The sequence below is a fragment of the Loxodonta africana genome, chromosome 24 (genome assembly GCF_030014295.1).
Source record: "Loxodonta africana isolate mLoxAfr1 chromosome 24, mLoxAfr1.hap2, whole genome shotgun sequence".
Classification (NCBI taxonomy): Eukaryota; Metazoa; Chordata; class Mammalia; order Proboscidea; family Elephantidae; genus Loxodonta; species Loxodonta africana.
The window spans coordinates 24483180-24503777 of NC_087365.1; the positions used below are offsets into that span (position 1 = coordinate 24483180).

The 20598-nt window shown below is 41.8% G+C and overlaps 1 protein-coding gene across 2 annotated transcripts in view; it reads right to left on the reverse strand.

The window, feature by feature from the left end:
• The window catches only part of SHLD1 (shieldin complex subunit 1), a 99469-nt gene extending 84357 nt beyond the window's left edge, over positions 1-15112 (reverse strand). For both annotated transcript variants that reach the window (XM_023550030.2, XM_023550031.2), the window contains exons 1-2: positions 15081-15112; positions 6439-6621 (exon numbers count right to left, since the gene is read on the reverse strand). In XM_023550030.2, coding sequence (XP_023405798.1) covers positions 6439-6616 — 178 coding nt within the window. In that variant the 5' untranslated portion in view covers positions 6617-6621; positions 15081-15112. The remainder of the gene's footprint in view (positions 1-6438; positions 6622-15080) is intronic.
• Positions 15113-20598: the final 5486 nt, after the last annotated feature.

Below are 20598 nucleotides of genomic sequence, written 5' to 3' on the forward strand. Positions count from 1 at the left end.
ACAGAGAGAAAAGGCCTTCCCCTAGAGCTGGTGCCCTGAATTCAGACTTCTGGCCTACTAGACTGTGAGAGAAGAAACTTCTGTTTGTTAATGCCATCCACGGGTAGTATTCCTGTTACAGCAGCATTAGGTGACTAAGGCAATAGCCAATATGCTACAGAGACTGCCTGATGACAGTGTTATTACATCAAATGGACGCAAATTAGAATCAACCAAAAGGAAAGACACAGAAGACAAAGTCCAAGAGGGTCCCAAACGTGAGCTTCTACTGTCTTCCGCCCACGGAGTCAGTATGTGTCACCCTCCTAGCACATCGATGTGTGACAATACGCAGAATATTCCCAACTGGAGAAGTTCACCTGAATTTAGCAGTTTAGCGCTTTTATTGGAGTTTCATTACACAGGCATGACTGACTGAATCGTTGGTCATGTGGCTGAACTCAGTCTCTAGCTCCACCCCTCTCCCTGGAGGTTGGTTCGAAGCTTCCACCCTTTAATCACACGGTTAGTCTTTCTGGCATGGTCAGCCCACATCCTGAGTCATCTCTTGAGCATAAACTATCAGGTGTGGTCCAAAAGGCCCAACATGAATAACAAAGACACTAAAATCTGGAAATTCCAAGGGTTTAGAGTGACCACCTAGGAATCAACCAAATTCTTTAGTGCAAAGTTTCAATCTTTTTTTTTTTTTGAGAGAGATTTTGATAGAAGACACTGGACACCTGTGGGATAGTGAAGAGGTCTAACAGGGGGACCAACCAAAAGCCCACTGTCATTGAGTCGATTCTGATGCATAGCAAGTCCATAGGGTTTCCAAGGCTATATATCTCTACAGAAGCAGACTGCCACGTCTTTCTCCCTCGGAGTTGCTAGTGGTTTTAAACCACTGACATTTTGGTTAGCAGTAGATTGCTTTAACCACTGTGCCACCAGGGCTCCTTTAATAAGGATTAAAAAAAACAAACTCATTGCTGTTGAGTTGATTCCAACTTATAGCGACCCTACAAGACAGAGTAGAACTGCCCCATAGGGTTTCCAAGGAGCAGCTGGTAGATTCGAACTGCAGACATTTTGGTTAGTAGCTGAACGTTTAACGACTGTGCCACCAGCGCTCCTTTAATAGGGAGAAGGAGAAAAAGTGAGAAAAATTGGGATTCCATAGGGCATGGGCATGGAGTGACTCACCTGTTTGTGGGGTGCACACCATGTACCTGTGACGGTGGCACAGGTTTCCTGTTTTCCACCTTGACACAAATTTTACAGGCTTTGTTCCCCTGCTGAATAATGTATTATTTGCACACGTTATTCTGCATGTTAGATTATTCAGAAGGTGAGATTCTGGACATGGAGTTGATTTAAGACTTCTGGAATGGTGTGATGGGGTGAATGGGTTTTGCATGTGGGAAGGATAGGAATTTTGAGGGATTGAAGGGTGGAATGTTATAGACTGAACTGTATTCCCCAAAAATATGTGTTGTAAACTCTAATCCCCATATCTGTGGTAAGGCGCCCTGGTGGCGCAATGGTTAGAAGTGCTTGGCTGGCGGGTCTGCCTTTGGAACCCACCAGCTCTCTGAGGGAGAAGGATGTGGCAGTCTGCTTACATGAAGATTACAGCCTTGGAAGCCCTATGGGGCAGCTCTACTCTGTCCTATAGTATCTCTATGAGTTGAGTTTATACCTGTGGTTATAATCCCATTTGGAAATAGGTTTTCTTTGTTATGTTAAGAGACCATCCCAGTGTAGGGCATGTTTTAAGTCAATCACCTTTGAGACATAAAAAAGAACAGATTAGGACAGAGGAGAGAGTGGAGATGGGGGAAGAGAGACATCAAGCCACATGAAGATCACCAAGGAACAGAAGCTCAAAAGACCTTCCTCCAGAGCTAACAGAGAGAGAAAGCCTACCCTTAGAGCCAACACCCTGAATTCAGACTTCCAGCCTCTTGAGAAAATACATTTCTGTTCATTAAAGCCACCCACTGTGGTATTTCTGTGATAGCAGCACTAGACTGCCACGTCTCTGTCAGTGACACAGTGACTTTCCCTCCGGGAAGTGGAGGGAATATGACAACTCCCTCCTCCAACAATGATCATGCCATGGGCTGAATTTGGGCTCCACCTAATTCAATTCTGCCTAGGACTCTCACTCCTTGTAAGGGGAACTTGCAAAGTAATCCATAATCAGCCTTAAGCTATGTGTGTGGGAAATGGAAACTTTTTATGTTGTGACAAAATTCAGCCATCAAATCCATACAGGTGTATCTTTTAATAAAATAATAATAGCAGTTAACATTTACTCATTCATTTCTCACAGAAGTCTTTATGGAGCACTTGCTATCATGAAATTTCTATCCCAGGGGGAGAAGACAAACAATAAATAAATATTCGAGGAAATATGTAGGGTGCCAAAAAAAAACCAAACCAAACTCGTTGCTGCCCAGTCGGTTCTGGCTCATAGCGACCCTATGGTGCCGGATGGTGCTAAGTGCTGTGGAGTAGAATAAAGCAAGAGGGGGATATGGACTGATATAAGGGAGCAGGAGGGAAGGGAGGGTGGCTCTGAGAAGGGGGTGGCAAGGGTAGGCCTCTCTGAAGGGTGAGATTTGAGCAGACCCTGGCAGGAAGGGCAGTAGAAAGCCAGGTGGCTATGTGAGGAAGAGTGTGCTAGGCAGAGGGCACAGCCAGGAGGGAGGGGAGATCCCTAGGAGATGAAGTCAGAGAGGAGCCACGGCCCGGGGCCCAGAGGGCCTGGGGAGCTATGGTAAGGACTTGGGCCTTTCTTTTAATCATATGAAAAGCCATGGAGTTTTGCACCATGGATTAACATGACCTGATTTATGTTTTAAAAGGATCTCTCTGGTTGCCATGTTGAGAAGAGACTGTAAGATAAGTGAAGATATAGATAGACTAGTTAGGAGGTTGTAACGATAATCCAGAAGAGAGATTATAGTGGCTTTGGCCACGGTGCTAGCAGTGCCAGGATTTGCTGATGAAGTGGATGTGAGGTTTCAGAGAAAAAGAGAAGTTGAAGATGATGCCTAGACTTTTGCCTGCGTGAATGGAAGATGCAGATGGTTTTTTGAGACGAGCAAGCGGCGATGACCAGGTGTATGTTCATGTGTATGGGTGGGGTGCAGAATAGCAGGAGAGTAGAGGAACTAGAAGGAGCCCTGGTGGTGCAATGGTTAAGTGCTTGGCCTCTAATCAAAAGGTTGACGATTTAAATCCACCAGCAGCTCCGCAGGAGAAAGACCTGGCCATATGCTTCCATAAAGATTACAGCCTAGAAAACCTCATGGGGCAGTTCTACTCTGTAACACATGGGGTTGCTATGAGTTGAAATGGTTTTACTTAAAATGGGAGATATTACAGCATGTTTGTACAGTGATGGGAGTGACCCAGTAGAGGGAGGAACCAAGGATGCAGGACAGAGAGAGACAATCGCTGGGGTGACATCCTTGGGACCTAGTGCACAAGTGGAGGATAGGACAGGGACAAATCTTCCAAGGAAACAGGAGGGAAGGAAGCTGGTGGACCTGGAGCATGAGGGTGTGGACATTCTTTCCAGATTGCTCTTCTTCTATTGATGAAAGAGGAAACAGGGTCACCAGGTGGGCGAGGTCGAAGGTGGAGGTAATGGAGGTTTGCAGAGAGAGAAGACACGACACAATCATCCAGGAGGACAGGCAAGAGAGTACTCTAGGAAAATGGTGTGTGATGGATGGGCAGCACTAAAGGTCCACTTGAAGGTGGAAGGTCATGAATGTAAGAAGAGCCCAGTCCACGTGGTGGTGTGTTGAGTAGTCCAGGTGCTGAGTGGTGAAGAATTAGATTTCCCAAGAGCTCACTGTGTGCCAGGTACTCATTCAACCTTCTAAGCTTCCCCCATGAGATGGGTGTTATTATCTCCATTTCACAAGTGAGGGAACAAGAAAAGAGAGACTAAGTGGATTGTCCAAGGTCAAACCACAAGGAAGAAGGAGAACCAGAATGCACAGGAAGCAGTCTGGGCAACACTACCACCAACGCCACGTAAAACTGCTGTGTTAGTGTTTGAGTGCTCCTTGCTGTGTTTCAACCTTCACAAGGGTTTCCAAGAGAACCCTTTTTACATGAAGTGGCTAAAGAGTTTTAACCAATACTTCAGTGTAAATATTTCAACATACTTCTTGTTTTTAGAACTGTTGACCAAATTCAAATTAATAACAGTTGCTTTCCTCCGGATTATTCGCCCAAAAAGCAATAAAAAATAAAAACACTGAATTCCCTAAAAGAATGGAGCCACTTTCCTGAAGTATTCCAACAGACCAGCACTTCCAAAGTTGTGTTCAACTGCGTCCATTCACACATTCCAGGAAGTGCTGCTGATAGCCAGGGATGATGAACAAAATCAGTGAGAGGGCTGGAGAGTAATGTAGGGGCAGCAGGATGGGGAAGAAAAAAGAGGGAAAGCTAGAGGATCTAAGATGGTAAACCTAGAAAGAAAAAGGATAAGCAATCATTTAATTCTTGGTCAAGAGGCTGACTGAGCCTGATTACTCATGTCCCGAAAATCAGAACAGAATCACAAAAGAATTTAAAAGTATTTTTTTCATAGAATTCTTGAAGATAATGACAAGTACACATCCTACCTACTGCCATCACTGAATTCATTATTGTTGTTGTTAGGTACCGGCGCATCAATTCTGACTCATAGCGACCCCATGTGACAGAGTAGAAATGCCCCATGGGGTTTTCTAGGCTGTAATCTTTACAAGAGCAGACCACATGGCCTTTCTCTCAAGGAGCCACTGGGTAGGTTCGAACCACCAACATTTTGGTTAGTGGTGGAGTGCTTAACTGTTGCACCACCAGATTCCTTTCGTTATCATTAACCAAAACCAACCCACTGCCATCGAGTCAATTCCAACCCATAGTGACCCCGTAAGACAGAGTAAAAGGGCCCCATAGGGTTTTCAAGGAGTCGCTGGTGGAATCAAACTGCCAACCTTTCAGTTAGCAGCCAAGCTCTTTACCGCTGCGCCACCAGGGCTCCTTCATTATCATTAAGGGCTACGTTTCCTTAGTATTCAATAAGTTCTCTTTTAAAATACCCATTTGGGTTTCATAATAATGATAACAAGAATAAACAAACCAAAAACCAAACCCATTGCCGTCAAGTCGATTTCGACTCATAGTGACCCTATAAGATAGAGTAGAACTGACCCATAGGATTTCTAAGGAGCAGCTGGTGGATTAGAACTGCCAACCTTTTGGTTAGCAGCCGAGTTCTTAATAGCTGAGCCACCAGGGCTTCACTAGTAACAACAATAGTAACGGTAACAATAATAATAATAATGGCTATGCTGACTGCACACCCATATCTGGCAAACACCATGCTAAGTACTTTATACTGTTAAACCTAACTCCATGAGGCAGGCATTCCTAGTGCCATTTTGTAGATGAGGACTTTAGGGCTTGGAGGGATTAAGACACATGCCCTGAGCTTTGAATACGGGTCTGTGTACCTCCAGGACAGGACTGGGTGATGAATGGAGTGGAGGTAAGCTTTCCAACCAGAGATGCTGTCTTGGTTATCTGGTGCTGCTGTAACAGAAATACCGCAAATGGGTGGCTTTAACAAAGAGAAACTTATTCTCTCACAGTTCAGGAGGCTTTCTCTCTATCGGTTGTGGGGGAAGGTCCTTGTCTCTTCAGCTTGCTTCCTGGTTCCCTGGGGATCTCCATGTGGCCTGCATCAGCCTTCCACCATCTTTGCTTCTTTCCCCTGCTTGTTTAATCTCTTTTATATTTCAAAAGAGACTGACTTAAAACACACCCTACACTAATCCTGTCTCATTAACACAGCAAAGACAACCCATTCCCAAATGGGATTATAACCACAGGCATAGAGGTTAGGATTTACAACACATAATTTGGGGCGGACACAATTCAATCCATAAGATGGTCACACCTATTTCAGGAAATTATCATGAGGCTTCAGTAATAGATTTGTCAATTTTAGTCGGAGAAACTTATAGGGAACAGTTATTCATGAAATCCAAAGGCTTCACGAAAGGAATGCTAACGTCCCTATTATGGTTACCTATAACACATGACCCACCCACACTGCTATTTTCTACCGAAGTTTAAAAGAACAAAACAAAAGATAACTCCACCCTCCCCTGGTTGAACCAAGTGTGCCCAGCCACTGAATGCATTTGGCTGGAGATCAGAAAGGGACCCAAGACAAAAAAGAGACGCCAGGAAACAAACCCTAGTGGTTGTTACACCAAGGAGCTTTCCTTTGAAGCCTCTCCCTACAGCTCTGCTTAGGTAAGATGTTTTTCAACCCAAGGCAAAGAATCAGTCCTCAGAGAGCTGCTATTTCAAAAATGACAAAGAACTACGCCATACCTATCTATCTGTTAGTTTGTTTTACACTCTGCTTCTTACCTGGATCCACATCAGAAGAGCAAGGAAAAGAAAAGGGTTCCAGAGAACTAAAAGCCTCACTGTTGGCCTCCTGGGAGGGCTTCTGCAGCACGTAGTCTCTTATGTCATAAGCTGATGGCAGGTCCAAAGCGCTGCTCTCCTCTGACTGGCTGGTTGAAGTGGCTTCCTGGGCTGCCATGGTCCCTGCCACAGCAAAAGAGAAAACAATTCAGGATAAAAGGCATTGATTGTGTAACAGGACCCTTCAGAGAGCCAGGGCTTAAAGGGCTGAAGTCCCAGTACCTTAAACATCAAATGACAGTCAAACCAGAATAATTTACTTTCTCCCATTATTAATGGTCTTCTTCTCTTTACTTTGGACTCAGTATTTGTTTACCATGTTTTCTTCATCATGAGAAACAAATACTCTCACCACAGAAAGAAACCATGAATAGTTTCAGCTGGAAAATAAGCTGCATGTCTGATGATAAGGGGAAAGTTCAATCACAGACCAATGAAATTCTGTGCTGCACTATAAATCAAGAGTTACAAGAATATTTAATGAGAAGGGAAAATGTTCATGACATGTTAAATGTAAAAATGTTTTAAAACCATAGGTAGGTCAACAACGCAACAACAAAAAGACAAACAACCCAATTAAAAATGGGCAAAGGTCATGAACAGACAATTCACCAAAGAGGCCATTCAAACGGCCAACAAACACATGAAAAGATGGTCACAATCATTAGCCATTAGAGAGATGCAAATCAAAACTACAATGAGATACCATCTCACCCCTGCAAAAATGGCACTGATCGAAAAAAAAAAAAACAACAAATGCTAGTGAGTTGCAGGGAGATTGGAACTACTATCCACTGCTGGTGGGATTGTAAAATGGTACAACCACTATGGAAAATGGTATGGTGCTTCCTCAAAAAGCTAAAAATTCAGATACCTTATGATCCAGCAATCCCATTCCTAGGTATATACCTAGCGATCTAATAGCAGTGGCAGGAATAGATGTATGCATACCTATGTTCACTGCAGCAGTACTCACCATAGCAAAAAAACATCGTATAACATGAATGAATCTGGAGAACATTATACTGAGTGAAATAAGTCAATCACAAAGGAACAAATATTGTATGATTGCACTTTTATAAGATGATGAGACAGAGACAAGCCTAGAAAGGGGTGATGGGCATGTCTGGGGAAGCTTTCTAGAGGAGAGTATCCCCAGCACAGGGCAGGGTAGGCCCAGGGGACAGTGCGAACATGGAAGAAACCAGTTTAGGTTAGCACAAATGGGATGGGTGTCAGGAGTTTAGAGCATAAGCCAAGAAACAGCCATGTACTGAGTAGCTGGGGAGGGACAAACGTGGGAAGTAGTCCACATTAATGAAAACTATGCAAGTGTTAAGATGGCACTCAGAACTTGAAAGACCTCAGAAATATGTACGAGTGAAAAATGCAGTTTCAGAATAACAAGAACAGCATAATAATGAGTTTTCGCTAGCTGCTGTCAAGTTAACCCCTGACTCATGGTGACCCCTTGCACAACAGAACAAAATGCTGCCTGGTCCTGCACCATTCCCATGAGTGGTTGTGGATCAGACTATTGTGACCCATAAGGTTTTCACTGGCTGATTTTGGGAAACAGATCACCAGGCCTTTCTTCCCAGTCTTAGGCTGGAAGTTCCACTGAAACCTGTTCAGCATGACAGCAATACACAAGCCTCCACTAACAGATGGGTGGGTGGCTGCACTGAAAGGGGCACTGGCTGGGAATCAAACCTGGGTCTCCCACACGGAAGGTGAGAATTCTACCACTGAACCAAAATAAGAGTAATTAACATTTACCGAGTGCTTGTTGGATGTCAGACATTCTGCTAAGATAAGAGCTCCATGCACAATAACCCTGTGAGGCAGGTAATCCTACCAACTACACTTTAATCAGACCCAGACGGACAGAGAAGTAAACTAACTTTCCCAAGGTAGCTGAGCTAGAACGCAGCCCAGCTTGGGTGACCCCATCTCCCAGGCCTCCCAGACTCCTGCATCTGCACAGCCTCAAGGATGCAGGGGAAGCGGGCAACTGATCAGGCAGAGATGGAGCTACATAAAAACAAGTCAGCAGTGAGCCTGGGGAGATCCTTCTTGTTTGAGGACACCCCGTCACATGCTGTCGTGGCCATTCCCTCAGGCGGTGAGCCTGCCAAGATTTATCAGCTGGTTGCTCTTGAAAGGAGTGGAGTGTCCAAGGTTCCCAAAGAAGCAAGAACATCCTGTCTTTTCACGCATGCTTTAGTAGCCAACCAAGCCTGAGGCTTCAGCAAACACCTCAGCTGCGAGCGCTGTGACACCCCCTTCTCTCCTCATGTTACCAAACACCGGGCTCTGGAGGCTTCTGGAAGGGAACAAGCAGGTCAGTGAATGACATCAGCACACTGCCTTCACTGCAAAGGTAGCTTGAAATCAACCAAAGGTGTCTGTCATTAGTGATGTAAAACAAAAGGAATCCTTTTTGAAAACAAAAGCATATTGATGTGATATCCATCTTTTCTTTTAGAATATACACTTTTAAGTGTATATTAAATGCCAAATACATTCCAAACTGGGCATGGGACCAAAAACAGAAAGAAAGAAAGCCAAGTATCTATCCGTGCATGCAAAATAGATTGTTTAGGACTCTGTGGATTTGTACTGGAGAAAGCAAGCAATGGGGGCAGATGAGACCCTTTCTCTTGTTCTAAAACGACCTAGGCTGGAAAGTGGAAAGCAATGGTCCTTTCGTATGGAAGACTACCCCAGACCTCATGGTTCAACGTCCTTCTCTGGAAGTGCTTCATTTCCTCTCATAAAATGACTTGAACTACACAGTCTGAATATTCTTTTTCAATACCAGAGAGTATAGGACGCCCTGGATTGCAGGCAAAAGGGTCTCTAAGAACATAAAAACGGGCCCACCAGGTGGAAGCACCTATTCTTATCTGACCCTACACATGCTTACAGGCCACAAATATAAATCCATCAGGGTCACATTTAAGAAACGACTTAACTTTACTTTTTTCAATTAAGGCACTTGCCATCCAATGTTTTACATGAAAAATTTCAAGCCAAAAAAAGTAGAAAGAATTGTACAATGGACATCCATATACTCACTACCTAGATTCCACAATTAACATTTTATTATGATTTGTTTTATCACATTTCTACCCATCTATCCAACTCTCTACTCATCCATCAATCCATTATATAGAATATACATATATAAATACAAATATATACATACATATGTATACACACACATACATATATGGAAATCCTGGTGGTGTAGTGGCTAAGAGCTACGGCTGCTAACCAAAACACTGGCAGTTCAAATCTACCAGGTGCTCCTTGGAAATCGTATGGGGTAGTTCTACTCTGTCCTGCAGGGTCGCTTTGAGTTGGAATCGACTCAACAGCAATGGTTCTTTTTGTTATATATATATGTATATAATTTTTTCTACTTAAATTTTAATATAAGGAAAGTCAGTGAAAGCTTCCAAGCTGGTGTGTGACACGATCAATTTGCATTTTCAAAAAATGCTCATTCTGTTAGCTGCCTGAAGCATGAATTGGAGGGGGGTAAATTTTTTTTAAATACAAAGCAGAAAGCATAGTCAGGAGGCTCTGCAGAAATGTCCAAAGATCTGCAAAGTGTGGAATTGGAGAGACCCAGGTTTGGCCCCTTGCAGTCACTTTGTAGCTGTGTGAACTTGGGCAAGTCACTTAACCTCAGTTTCCTCATCTATAAAAAATGGCTTGATGACTATAATTATCTCAGAGGGTTGTTCTAAGAATTATATGAAATTAATGGATGAGAAATAATTAGTACCATACTGTGATCCATAGTGGCTAACTCTAATAAATGAAAGAGTAATAATTAAAAAAAAAAAAAAGATGGCTCCTATCTTCCTAGCCTGCCTCTAGTCTATTTGCCCTCTCTTCTCCATCCGATAGCCATCTTGTTTATCCTTATCCAGTGTATCCTATGGTCCATACTCCTGTTAATGCCCTAAACTCTCCTATTTTGTCTTTTCATCACATCCTTTTTGGCTAAACACTAAACTAGACGAATCCAACTATTTCCATTCTACAGTGTGCTGGATACCACGATTGCCAAACAGGGAAGATTGGTTCTAGCGCCAACCGGGATGGGCTATCTGCCAGATAAATCCTGAGAGGTGTATCTCACAACTCCTTCTCCCCTCTCCTCGACTATTTCATGTTTTATCCACTCTTCTCACCTCAGAGCCTCTCCTGTCACACGCACACCTTCCTTCTCTTTTTCAGTAGATCCTCTCACTTCCCAGCTGACAAAAGAGGAACTTCCTCAACTCCCCTATCAACCATGAGAAAGGCTCCTACACCTGCACACCACTTAGCCTCTTGTTACAACAGGGCAGCTATCCCTTCATCTAGTGAAGGCAAACACCTCTCCCTGAGCCTTAGATCCCACCCTTTGGACCTTTTCAGAAGCCTTCAGCAACTACAATCCCTCCTCTCTCTTTCGTTCCATTGGACCCTTCACAGGCTTTCACAATGCCCAAATCTCTCTCATTTTCAACAAAATCTGGAATGTTGGAAAGTATCCTTGTTCTCTGGAAATATGTACTGAAATTTTTAGTGGTATAGGGATGTGATGTCTGCAACATACCCTCAAATGGTTCTGAAAAATTAGATAGGTAAAAAGATAGACAGATAGATAGATAAACAGAAATAGGCAGATAATGATAAAGCAAATGGGCAAATGTAGACAATTGGTGAATCTGGGAAGGGGTATTTGGGAGTTTCTTGTACTAGTCTTGCAAACTTTTTGAAACTGAAAAATTATATCAGAATAAAAGACCACTGAGAAAGAAAGAAAAATAAAGGAAAAAGAGAGAGAGAGAAGAAAACCTTAGACACCTGCCCTCCCCCCAGCTAGTCTCCTCTCCCCTTTACAAATTTCTCAAAATGGCCTTCTAAATTGCCTCATTTCCTCATCTCCACCTATTGCTGTCATTCTACCATATAACCTCTAGAAACTCCTTCTTCTAGCACTCTGTTCTTTTCTTGTCAGGATGTTCCCCTCCTGCTTGCCCTCCCACCTCTTTGCCTGTTCTCTCCAAGTTCACCCTCCATCGCCAACTGGGCTTCCTCAAGGCTTGGCCCAAGACTCTTCACTATTCTTTCCTCCCCTAAGACGAGTTAGTTAACCAAACCAAACCAAACCAGCTGTTGTTGAGGCAATTCCAGCTCATGGTGACCCCAAGTTTGTCTTCTGAGGAGCTTCTGGATGGACTCAAGCTTCCAACCTTTCTTTTAGCAGTGACCACATTAAATGTTTGATCCACCCAGGGACTCTAAGATGTTAATTGCCTCCTAGAAATTTCTCTCTAGTCCAGATGCCCAGCATCAACTTGCACCTCAGGCGCCCTCGCTTTCCCTGCCTTAGGCATAATGGCCTTCCTTTAGTTTCTCCAACAAACTCTGCTTCCTCCCACTGTACTTGTCCTTCCCTCCCGCAGCAGTGTACCTCCCTCTCCTGGATAACTTTTCGAAAAAAACGGAAGAGGAGGGAACACTTCCCAACTCATTCTATGAGGCCAGCATTACCCTCATACCAAAGCCAGATAAAGATGATTCCAACTCATAGTGACCCTGTAGGACAGAGTAGACCTGCCCCATAGAGTTTCCAATGATGGCTGGCAGATTCGAACTGCCAACCCTTTGGTTAGCGGCTGTAGCACTTAACTACTATGCCACCAGGGTTTCTTCCCTTATGAATAAAAAAATACAGACACAAAAATCCTCCATAGCATACCAGCAAACTGAATCCAGCAACATATAAAAAGGATAGTACAACATGATCAAGCAGGATTTACCCCAGGAAGGCAAGGTTGTTTTAACATCTGAAAGATCAATGTAATGTATTATACTAAGAGATTAAAAAACAAAAACTATACGATGCAATATGTACCACTTTATATTAATAGGTTAAAGGAAAAAGTCACAGTAGTTGGGGGGAAAAAGCATTTGACAAAGTTAAGCATCCCTTCATGGTCAAAACACTCAACAAACTAGATATAGAAGGATAGTTCCTCAACCTCAAAAAACATTACATACACAAAACCTGCGGCTAACATCATACTTAATGGTGAAAGCCTGAATGCTCCCTAAGGTCAGGACTAAGACAAGGACATCCGTTCTCACCACTTATATTCATTATTATACTGGAGGCTCTAGCCAGGGAAATTAGGCAAGAAAATGAAATGAAAGGCACCCAGATTACAAAGAGAGAAGTAAAACTATTTCTATTTGTTGACGACATGATCTGGAATATAGAAAATTCTTTTAAAAATCCACTAAAAATACTAGTAGAACTAATAAATGAGTTTAGCAAGGTTGCAGGATATAAGATCAACATACAGAAATAAATTGTATATATATACACACACAAGTAATGAACAATCTGAAAATAGAATTAAGAAACCAATTACATATGGAATAGTATCAAAAAGAATAAAATACTTAGGGATAAATTTAACAAAAGCAGTGCAAGAGTTGTACATTGCAAACTACAAAACATTATTGAAAGAAATTAAAGTAGCTCTAAATAAATGGAAAGATCTCATGCTCATGGATTGGAAGATTTAATATTATTAATATTCTCCAACTTGACCTACAGATCAATGCAATTCTTTTCAAAATCCCAGTTGGCTTTTTTACAGACATTAAGAAGTTGATTAAAAAAGAAAAATTGTATGGAAACACAATGGACTCAATAGCCAAAACAATCTTGAAAAAGAACAAAGTTGGAGGACTCACATGTCCCAATTTCAAAACTTATTACAAAGCTACAGTAATCAAGACTGGATGGTACTGGCATAAGGAGCGACATATAGACTAGTAGAATAGACGATGACAGAGAACATAAACCCTCATGTTTGTGGTCAATTGATTTTCTACATGGGTGCCAAGACATTCAATGGGGGCAAGAGTAGTCTTTTCAACAAACGGTCCTGGGAAAGCTGGATACCCACATGCAGAAGAATAAAGTTGGACTCTTACCTCATATGATATACGAAATTAAATAATGGATCAAATACCTAAATGTAAGAGCTGAAACTATAAATTCTTAGAAGAAAATGTAGGAGTAAATCTTAGTGACTTGAGTTAGGCAACAGTTTCTGAGATGACAGAAAAAGCACATGCAACAAAAGAAAAACTGGACTTCATCAAAATTAAAAACATTTGTATTGTAAACATCACCATCAAAAAATAAAAAGACAATCCACACACTGAAAGAAAATATTTGCAAGTCATATGTCTGACAAGTGACTTACATGTAGAATACATAATAAAGAACTATTAGAACTCAATAATAAAAAGAAATAGCAGAATTAAAGATGGACAAAGAATGGGAAAACATTCCTTTAAAGAAGAAATACAAATGGCCAACAAGCACATAAAACAATATTTAACATCCTTAGTTGTTAAAGAAATGGAAACCAAAGCCACAATAACACTTCATAGCCACTAGGATGGCTATAACCAAAATAACAATTACAAGCTTAGAGGATGCTACTTTGCTGCAGGGTTTGTAAAATGGTGCAGACACTTTGGAAACAGTTTGGCAGTTCCTCAGAATGTTAAAACATTTTGAACTACCATATGACCCAGCAATTCTTCTCCTAGGTATATACCCGAGAGAAGTGAATATATGTGCACACAAAAACTCTTACTGGAATGTTCATAGTAGCATTATTTATAATGCCCAAAAGTGGAAACAACCCAAATGTCCGTCAACTGAAGAATGGGTAAACAAAATGTGATATATCTATACAATGAAATATTTTTCAACAATAAAAACTAATAAAATACTTATACACACTGCAACATGAATATGCTAAGTGAGAGAAACTCATTGCCATCTTGTTGATTCCGACTCAAAGCGACCAAAACACAAAGAACTGCTCCATAGGATTTCCTTTTTTTAATCTTTACTTGAGCAGATTGTCAGGTCTTTTCTCTCTCAAGCAGCTCTTGGGTTCCAACCGTTCACCTTTGGCTTAGCAGCTGAGCGCTTAACCATTGCGCCACCAGGGCTCCTTACATGGTGTATGGTCCCATTTATATAACATGTCCAGGCAAATCTATAGAGACATAACGTTGACTGGTGGTTGCCAGGAGTTGGAAGAGGGGGTTGAGGGGTAAATAGGGAAAGGGAGTGACTGCTAATGGGTACAGGGCTTCTCTTCAGGGTGATGCATAATAGTGATGGTGATGGATGGTGAATATACTAAACTCTACTGAATTATACACTTCAAACGGTGAACTTTATGCTAAGTGAATTATATCTCAAGAAAGCTGTTTAGAAAAAAAAAAAAGAACTGTATCCCATCCAGTCCCACTGTCTGCAAATACCCGGGATTCCCCAAAGCAGAGACTGCCATGCACATGTATTGGGCCAAAGAAGTGATGGGGATGTGCCAGGGGAAGCCGCCAAAGCCTTCCAGTTGTCAGAGAACGATCTGATGCGTTGGTACGACCCTCGCCCTGCCCCCTTCCCAAGGAGCTACAGAGCCCAAGGAAAAATTTGGTGGAGGATGGTGTAGACAAGCCCCATTTACACTCACCACCCGCAACATCGGCAGCCCGGAACCGGAAGTGATCCTGCCATCTTTGTTATGGGAAAAGAAAGGTTTGAAAGGAAGTCACTGGAGCCATTTTTGCTAAGGGCAAGTAAGGGCAGTGGGAGGCAGATGCGGCCATCTTGGCTGAGGGAATTCGCCTTACCAGTGAGCTTTCTTTGAAAAGGAATTTGTAGTGGCGAAGGCACGGCTCGTTTGGGCAATTTCCAGAGGAAGTTTACTGAAGCAAGCGCCTGATGGACACTAAGGAAACAGGAAGAATAATGGAAATTTAAAAGATTAAAATATCCACATAAAAAAATTAAAAAGTAGAGCGACATTAACAAAAAGGATCAAAATATTTTAATGTGTTGCCCAAAGGTAGCTCCTCCCAGCTGGCAGAATTGCAGGACCACAGAAAGCCCCTTGAGTACACAGCCTCCTGTAGACGCTTAGGTTGGGATAAGACCCCACAGATTAGTGAAGCTGCACTTGAGATAAGGAGCACTGGTGGTGCAGTGGCTAAAGCACTCAGCTGCTAACCAAAAGGTGGGTAATGGGAACCTACTAGCCGCTTTAGCCGCTCTGTGGAAGAAAGAAGTGACAGTCACTTCCCCAAAGATTTACAGCCTTGGAGACCCTATAGGGCAGTTCTGCTCTGTCCTATATTTGGCTTGCTATGAGTCGGAATCACTAATGTTTGGTGTACTACATGCCAGTCACTGTGAGCTGAAGACAACATGGGAGATGTAGTAACCTTTTGAAGGCAATTTAAGCATAAAATTAGGAGTAAAAAAAAGTTATTTTCCTACGAGTTCAGGCAAAATTACCACAGCGACTGTAAAAATTTCATTTTCTCTTCCAGCTTTTTGCATTGCTCATCAAAGTGCATAGTTTTGATTTTTAACTTTATTTCATTTACTATATCTCATGAATATGCTATGGACTGCCGGAAGAACGAACAAGTCTGTCTTAGAGGTAGTCATGCTTGGGCATAACGTCTGTTAGGGCAATGTGCCTCGGCATATATGCCTGTGGTCCCATAAGGTTATGACAGAGTACAAAAATCCCACTGGAGAACGGGATGTAGTGATGTAACAAACAGTAACTGAATGGTAGCTAGTGCAACAGCTTGGTGCACACAACATGTGTATCTCATGTCTCTTGTATACGAAGTGACTGCGCTGCCAGGTGTATAATGGTACAGTACATATAAAAAAATATATAACCTATAATATATATATCTTGATAGTCATAATAAATGCCTATGTTACTGCCTTAAATATGTACTGTACTGTACTTTCTGTATTTTAATGTGAACTTTCCATACTTAGAAATAAAAAGTTACTGTATAACAGTGTGTGCTTTGACTTGTAGGCAGCAGCAGCCAATCTCGTGTATCACACATCTCATAGGTGTTGTAGCATTATCTCTGTGTTTAATCTTCTTTAGAAAATATTACTGTGAGGTACATCATGGCTCCCAAACACAGCAAAACCAGTACTAGTGATAGTAGCAGCAAGAAGCGAAGAAGAAGTATCAATTTGGAAGGGAAACAAAAGGTTAGTAAAGCAACATGAAGGTGGAAAGTCAGTGAATGCTAGTATTCGAGATTTAGGCACATTCACACAATGTCCAAATCACATAACGTCCTATTTCACAGGACATATCATGGACATTAAGTGATGCATGACTGTACAGCCAGAATGCTCCTTAGAAGGGAGGATGGCAAGACTTCATTATCTCATGTACTTTGGTCATGTTATCAAGAGAGACCAGTCCCTGGAGAAGGACATCATGCTTGGTAAAGCAAAGGGTCAGTGAAAAAGAGGAAGACCCGCAAGGAGGTAGACTGACACGGTGGCTCTAACAATGGGCTCAAACATAGAAACCATTGTGAGGATGGCACAGGACTGGGCAGTGTTTTGTTCTGTTGTACATGGGGTCACTATGTGTCAGAACCAACTTGACAGCACCTAACAACAACAGCAACATACCTCACTCTTCAAAAACCAACACAATAGATTGTAATTTAGAGAAAGCCCAGAATGACATCAAGTGACTTCCCTCTTGTAAAATGACAAACTCAATAAAAATAATTATCTGGACTATTGTGCAACCGTTACAAATGATAAAAGTTATAAAAAACAAAAAAAAAATTTTTTTTTTTGCAGAAGAAAATCCCAGATCATGTATTACATTCCCAGTTGTCATGTTTCATTAGGCTTTCTTTTTTTTCTTTTTTATACGATTTTTTTAAAATAATTTTTATTGTGCTTTAAGTGAAAGTTTACAAATCAAGTCAGTCTCTCACATATAAGCTTATATACACCTTACTACATACTCCCGTTTACTCTCCCCCTAATGAGTCCTCCTGCTCCCTTCTTCCAGTCTCTCCTTTCATGACTGTCTTGCCAGTTTCTAACCCTCTCTACCCTCCCATCTCACCTCCAGACAGGAGATGCCAAAACAGTCTCAAGTGTCCACCTGATACGAGTAGCTCACTCTTCATAAGCATCTCTTTCCAGCCCATTGTCCAGTCCCTTCCATGTCAGATGAGTTGTCTTCGGGAATGGTTCCTGTCCTGGGCCAACAGAAGGTTTGGGGACCATGACCGCTGGGATTCCTCTAGTCTCAGTCAGACCATTAAGTCTGGTCTTTTTATGAGAATTTGGTGTCTGCATCCCACTGTTCTCCTGCTCCCTCAGGAGTTCTCTGTTGTGTTCCCTGTCAGGGCACTCATCGGTTGTGGCCAGGCACCATCTAGTTCTTCTGGTCTCAGGATGATGTAAGTCTCTAGTTCATGTGGCCCTTTCTGTCTCGGGCTCATAGTTATTTCGTGACCTTGGTGTTCTTCATTTTCCTTTGATCCAGATGGGTTGAGACCAATTGATGCATCTTAGATGGCCGCTTCTTAGCATTTAAGACCCCAGATGACACACTTCTAAGTGAGATGCAGAATGTTATCATAATAGAGTTTATTATGCCTATTGACTTAGAAGTCCCCTTAAGCCGTAGTCCCCCAAACCCCCGCCCTTGCTCCGCTGACCTTCGAAGCACTCAGTTTATCCCGGAAACTTCTTTGCTTTTGGTCCAGTCCAGTTGAGCTGACCTTCCGTGTATTGAGTATTGTCCTTCCCTTCACCTAAAGTAGTTCTTACCTACTAAAAAAAAATCAGTAAATAACCCTCTCCCACCCTCTCTCCCTCCCCTCTTTCGTAACCACAAAAGAATGTGTTCTTCTCAGTTTACACTATTTCTCAAGAACTTATAATAGTGGTCTTATACAGTATTTGTCCTTTTGCATCTGACTAATTTCTCTCAGCATAATGCCTTCGAGGTTCCTCCATGTTATGAAATGTTTCACAGATTCGTCACTGTTCTTTATCGAAGCGCAGTATTCCATTGTGAGAATGTACCATAATTTATTTAACCATTCATCCGTTGATGGACACCGTGGTTCCTTCCAGCTTTTTGCTATTGTAAACAGAGCTGCAATAAGCATGAGTGTACATATATCTGTTCATGTAAAGCCTCTTATTTCTCTAGGGTATATTCCGAGGAGTGGGATTTCTGGGTTGTATGGTAGTTCTATTTCTAACTTTTTAAGAAAACGCCAGATAGATTCCCAAAGTGGTTGTACCATTTTACATTCCCACCAGCAGTGTATAAGAGTTCCAATCTCTCTGCAGCCTCTCCAACATTTATTATTTTGTGTTTTTTGGATTAATGCCAGCCTTGTTGTAATGAGATGGAATCTCATCGTAGTTTTAGTTTGCATTTCTCTAATGGCTAATGATCGAGAGCATTTTCTCATGTGTCTGTTAGCTGCCTGAATATCTTCTTTAGTGAAGTGTGTGTTCATATCCTTTGCCCACTTTTTGATTGGGTTGTATGTCTTTTTGTGGTTGAGTTTTAACAGAATCATATAGATTTTAGAGATCAGGTGCTGGTCGGAGATGTCATAGCTGAAATTTTTTTCCCAATCTGTAGGTGGTCTTTTTACTCTTTCGGTGAAGTCTTTAGATGAGCATAGGTGTTTGATTTTTAGGAGCTCCTAGTTATCTGGTTTCTCTTCGTCATTTTTAGTAATGTTTTGTATTCTGTTTATGCCTTGTATTAGGGCTCCTAAGGTTGTCCCTATTTTTTCTTCCATGATCTTTATCATTTTAGTCTTTATGTTTAGGTCTTTGACCCACTTGGAGTTAGTTTTTGTGCATGGTGTGAGGTATGGGTCCTGTTTCACTTTTTTGCAAATGGATATCCAGTTATGTCAATAGGCTTTCTTAATCTGAAACAGTTTCTTAGTCTTTCTTTATATTTTAGCATTGGCATTTTTGAAGAGTTTAAGTCAGTTATTTTGTAGAAGGTCCCTTAATTTGATGGTATTCAACATTGTTAATCATTCCTCCCTCTGGAAATCTCTTTCCCTTGATTTCCATACTACCTTCTCCTCTTTCCTCTCAGACAACAACATCTAAATCTTCTTTCTTTTCAATGTGGGGCTCTCCTGTGTTTCTGTCTTGAATCCTCTCTTGTTACCTCTTCTAAGCTAACCAAAACCAAAACCCAGTGCCATCAAGTCCATTCTGACTCATAGCGACCCTATAGGACAGAGTAGAACTGCCCATAGTTTCCAAGGAGCGCCTGGCAGATTCAAACTGCCAACCTTTTGGTTAGCAGCCATAGCACTTAACCACTATGCCACCAGGGTTTCCTTCTTCTAAGCTAATGATTCCCAAACCTCTAAGCCCAGACTCCTCTTGACATCCACATCAGCATATCCTTCAACCATCTGGAACTCAACCTGCCCCCAAATGGCACTCAGCATCTTCTCCCACCTCCCGGTCAACCTTCTCCTACTCCATTGTTTCCTGTCAGAGCGAGTTAGCCAAAGTCTTTTCTCCTTCTTTGTCTTCATATTATGTATCCGTCATATCCTCTCCTGTTGCTTCTGCCCCTTAAATATCTATTGAGTATCTATCCATTCTCTCCATCCTCACCGCCACTTCCCACAACTCACCAATATCTGTCACCTGGATGAAAACAACTTCCCAATTGTCCATCCACCTCCCCTTCAGGCACAGTTATCTTTTTAAAAGGAAAATCTGGTCAAACCACTACCCTGCCTTCAGACTAAAGCCCAAACTTCTCAATAAGACTTAGAGAATCGTACCCATCACTATCCCCAACCCTCCACCTTCACACTGACTATTATCATTTTCTTAAATTAAAAAAAAAAAATTTTTTTTTTTTACTACATGCTTATTCACTATCACTTCTGAGCTTTTTCCTATACAGTTTCCTCCATTAAGAACACTCCTCTCTTATCTTCTTTGGTCTTTCTCATCCTTCAGATCTCCACTTTAAAGAATTTTTCCTCCAGAAAACCTTCTCTGATTTATCAAGTAGAAGTAAATTGTCCATCCCAGGAACTGCTTATATTTCGTTATTTACTTGATTACCCTGGTTCTAACTTCCTATATACTTTCCATTTCCTCTACCAGAATGTTAGTGCCTTGAG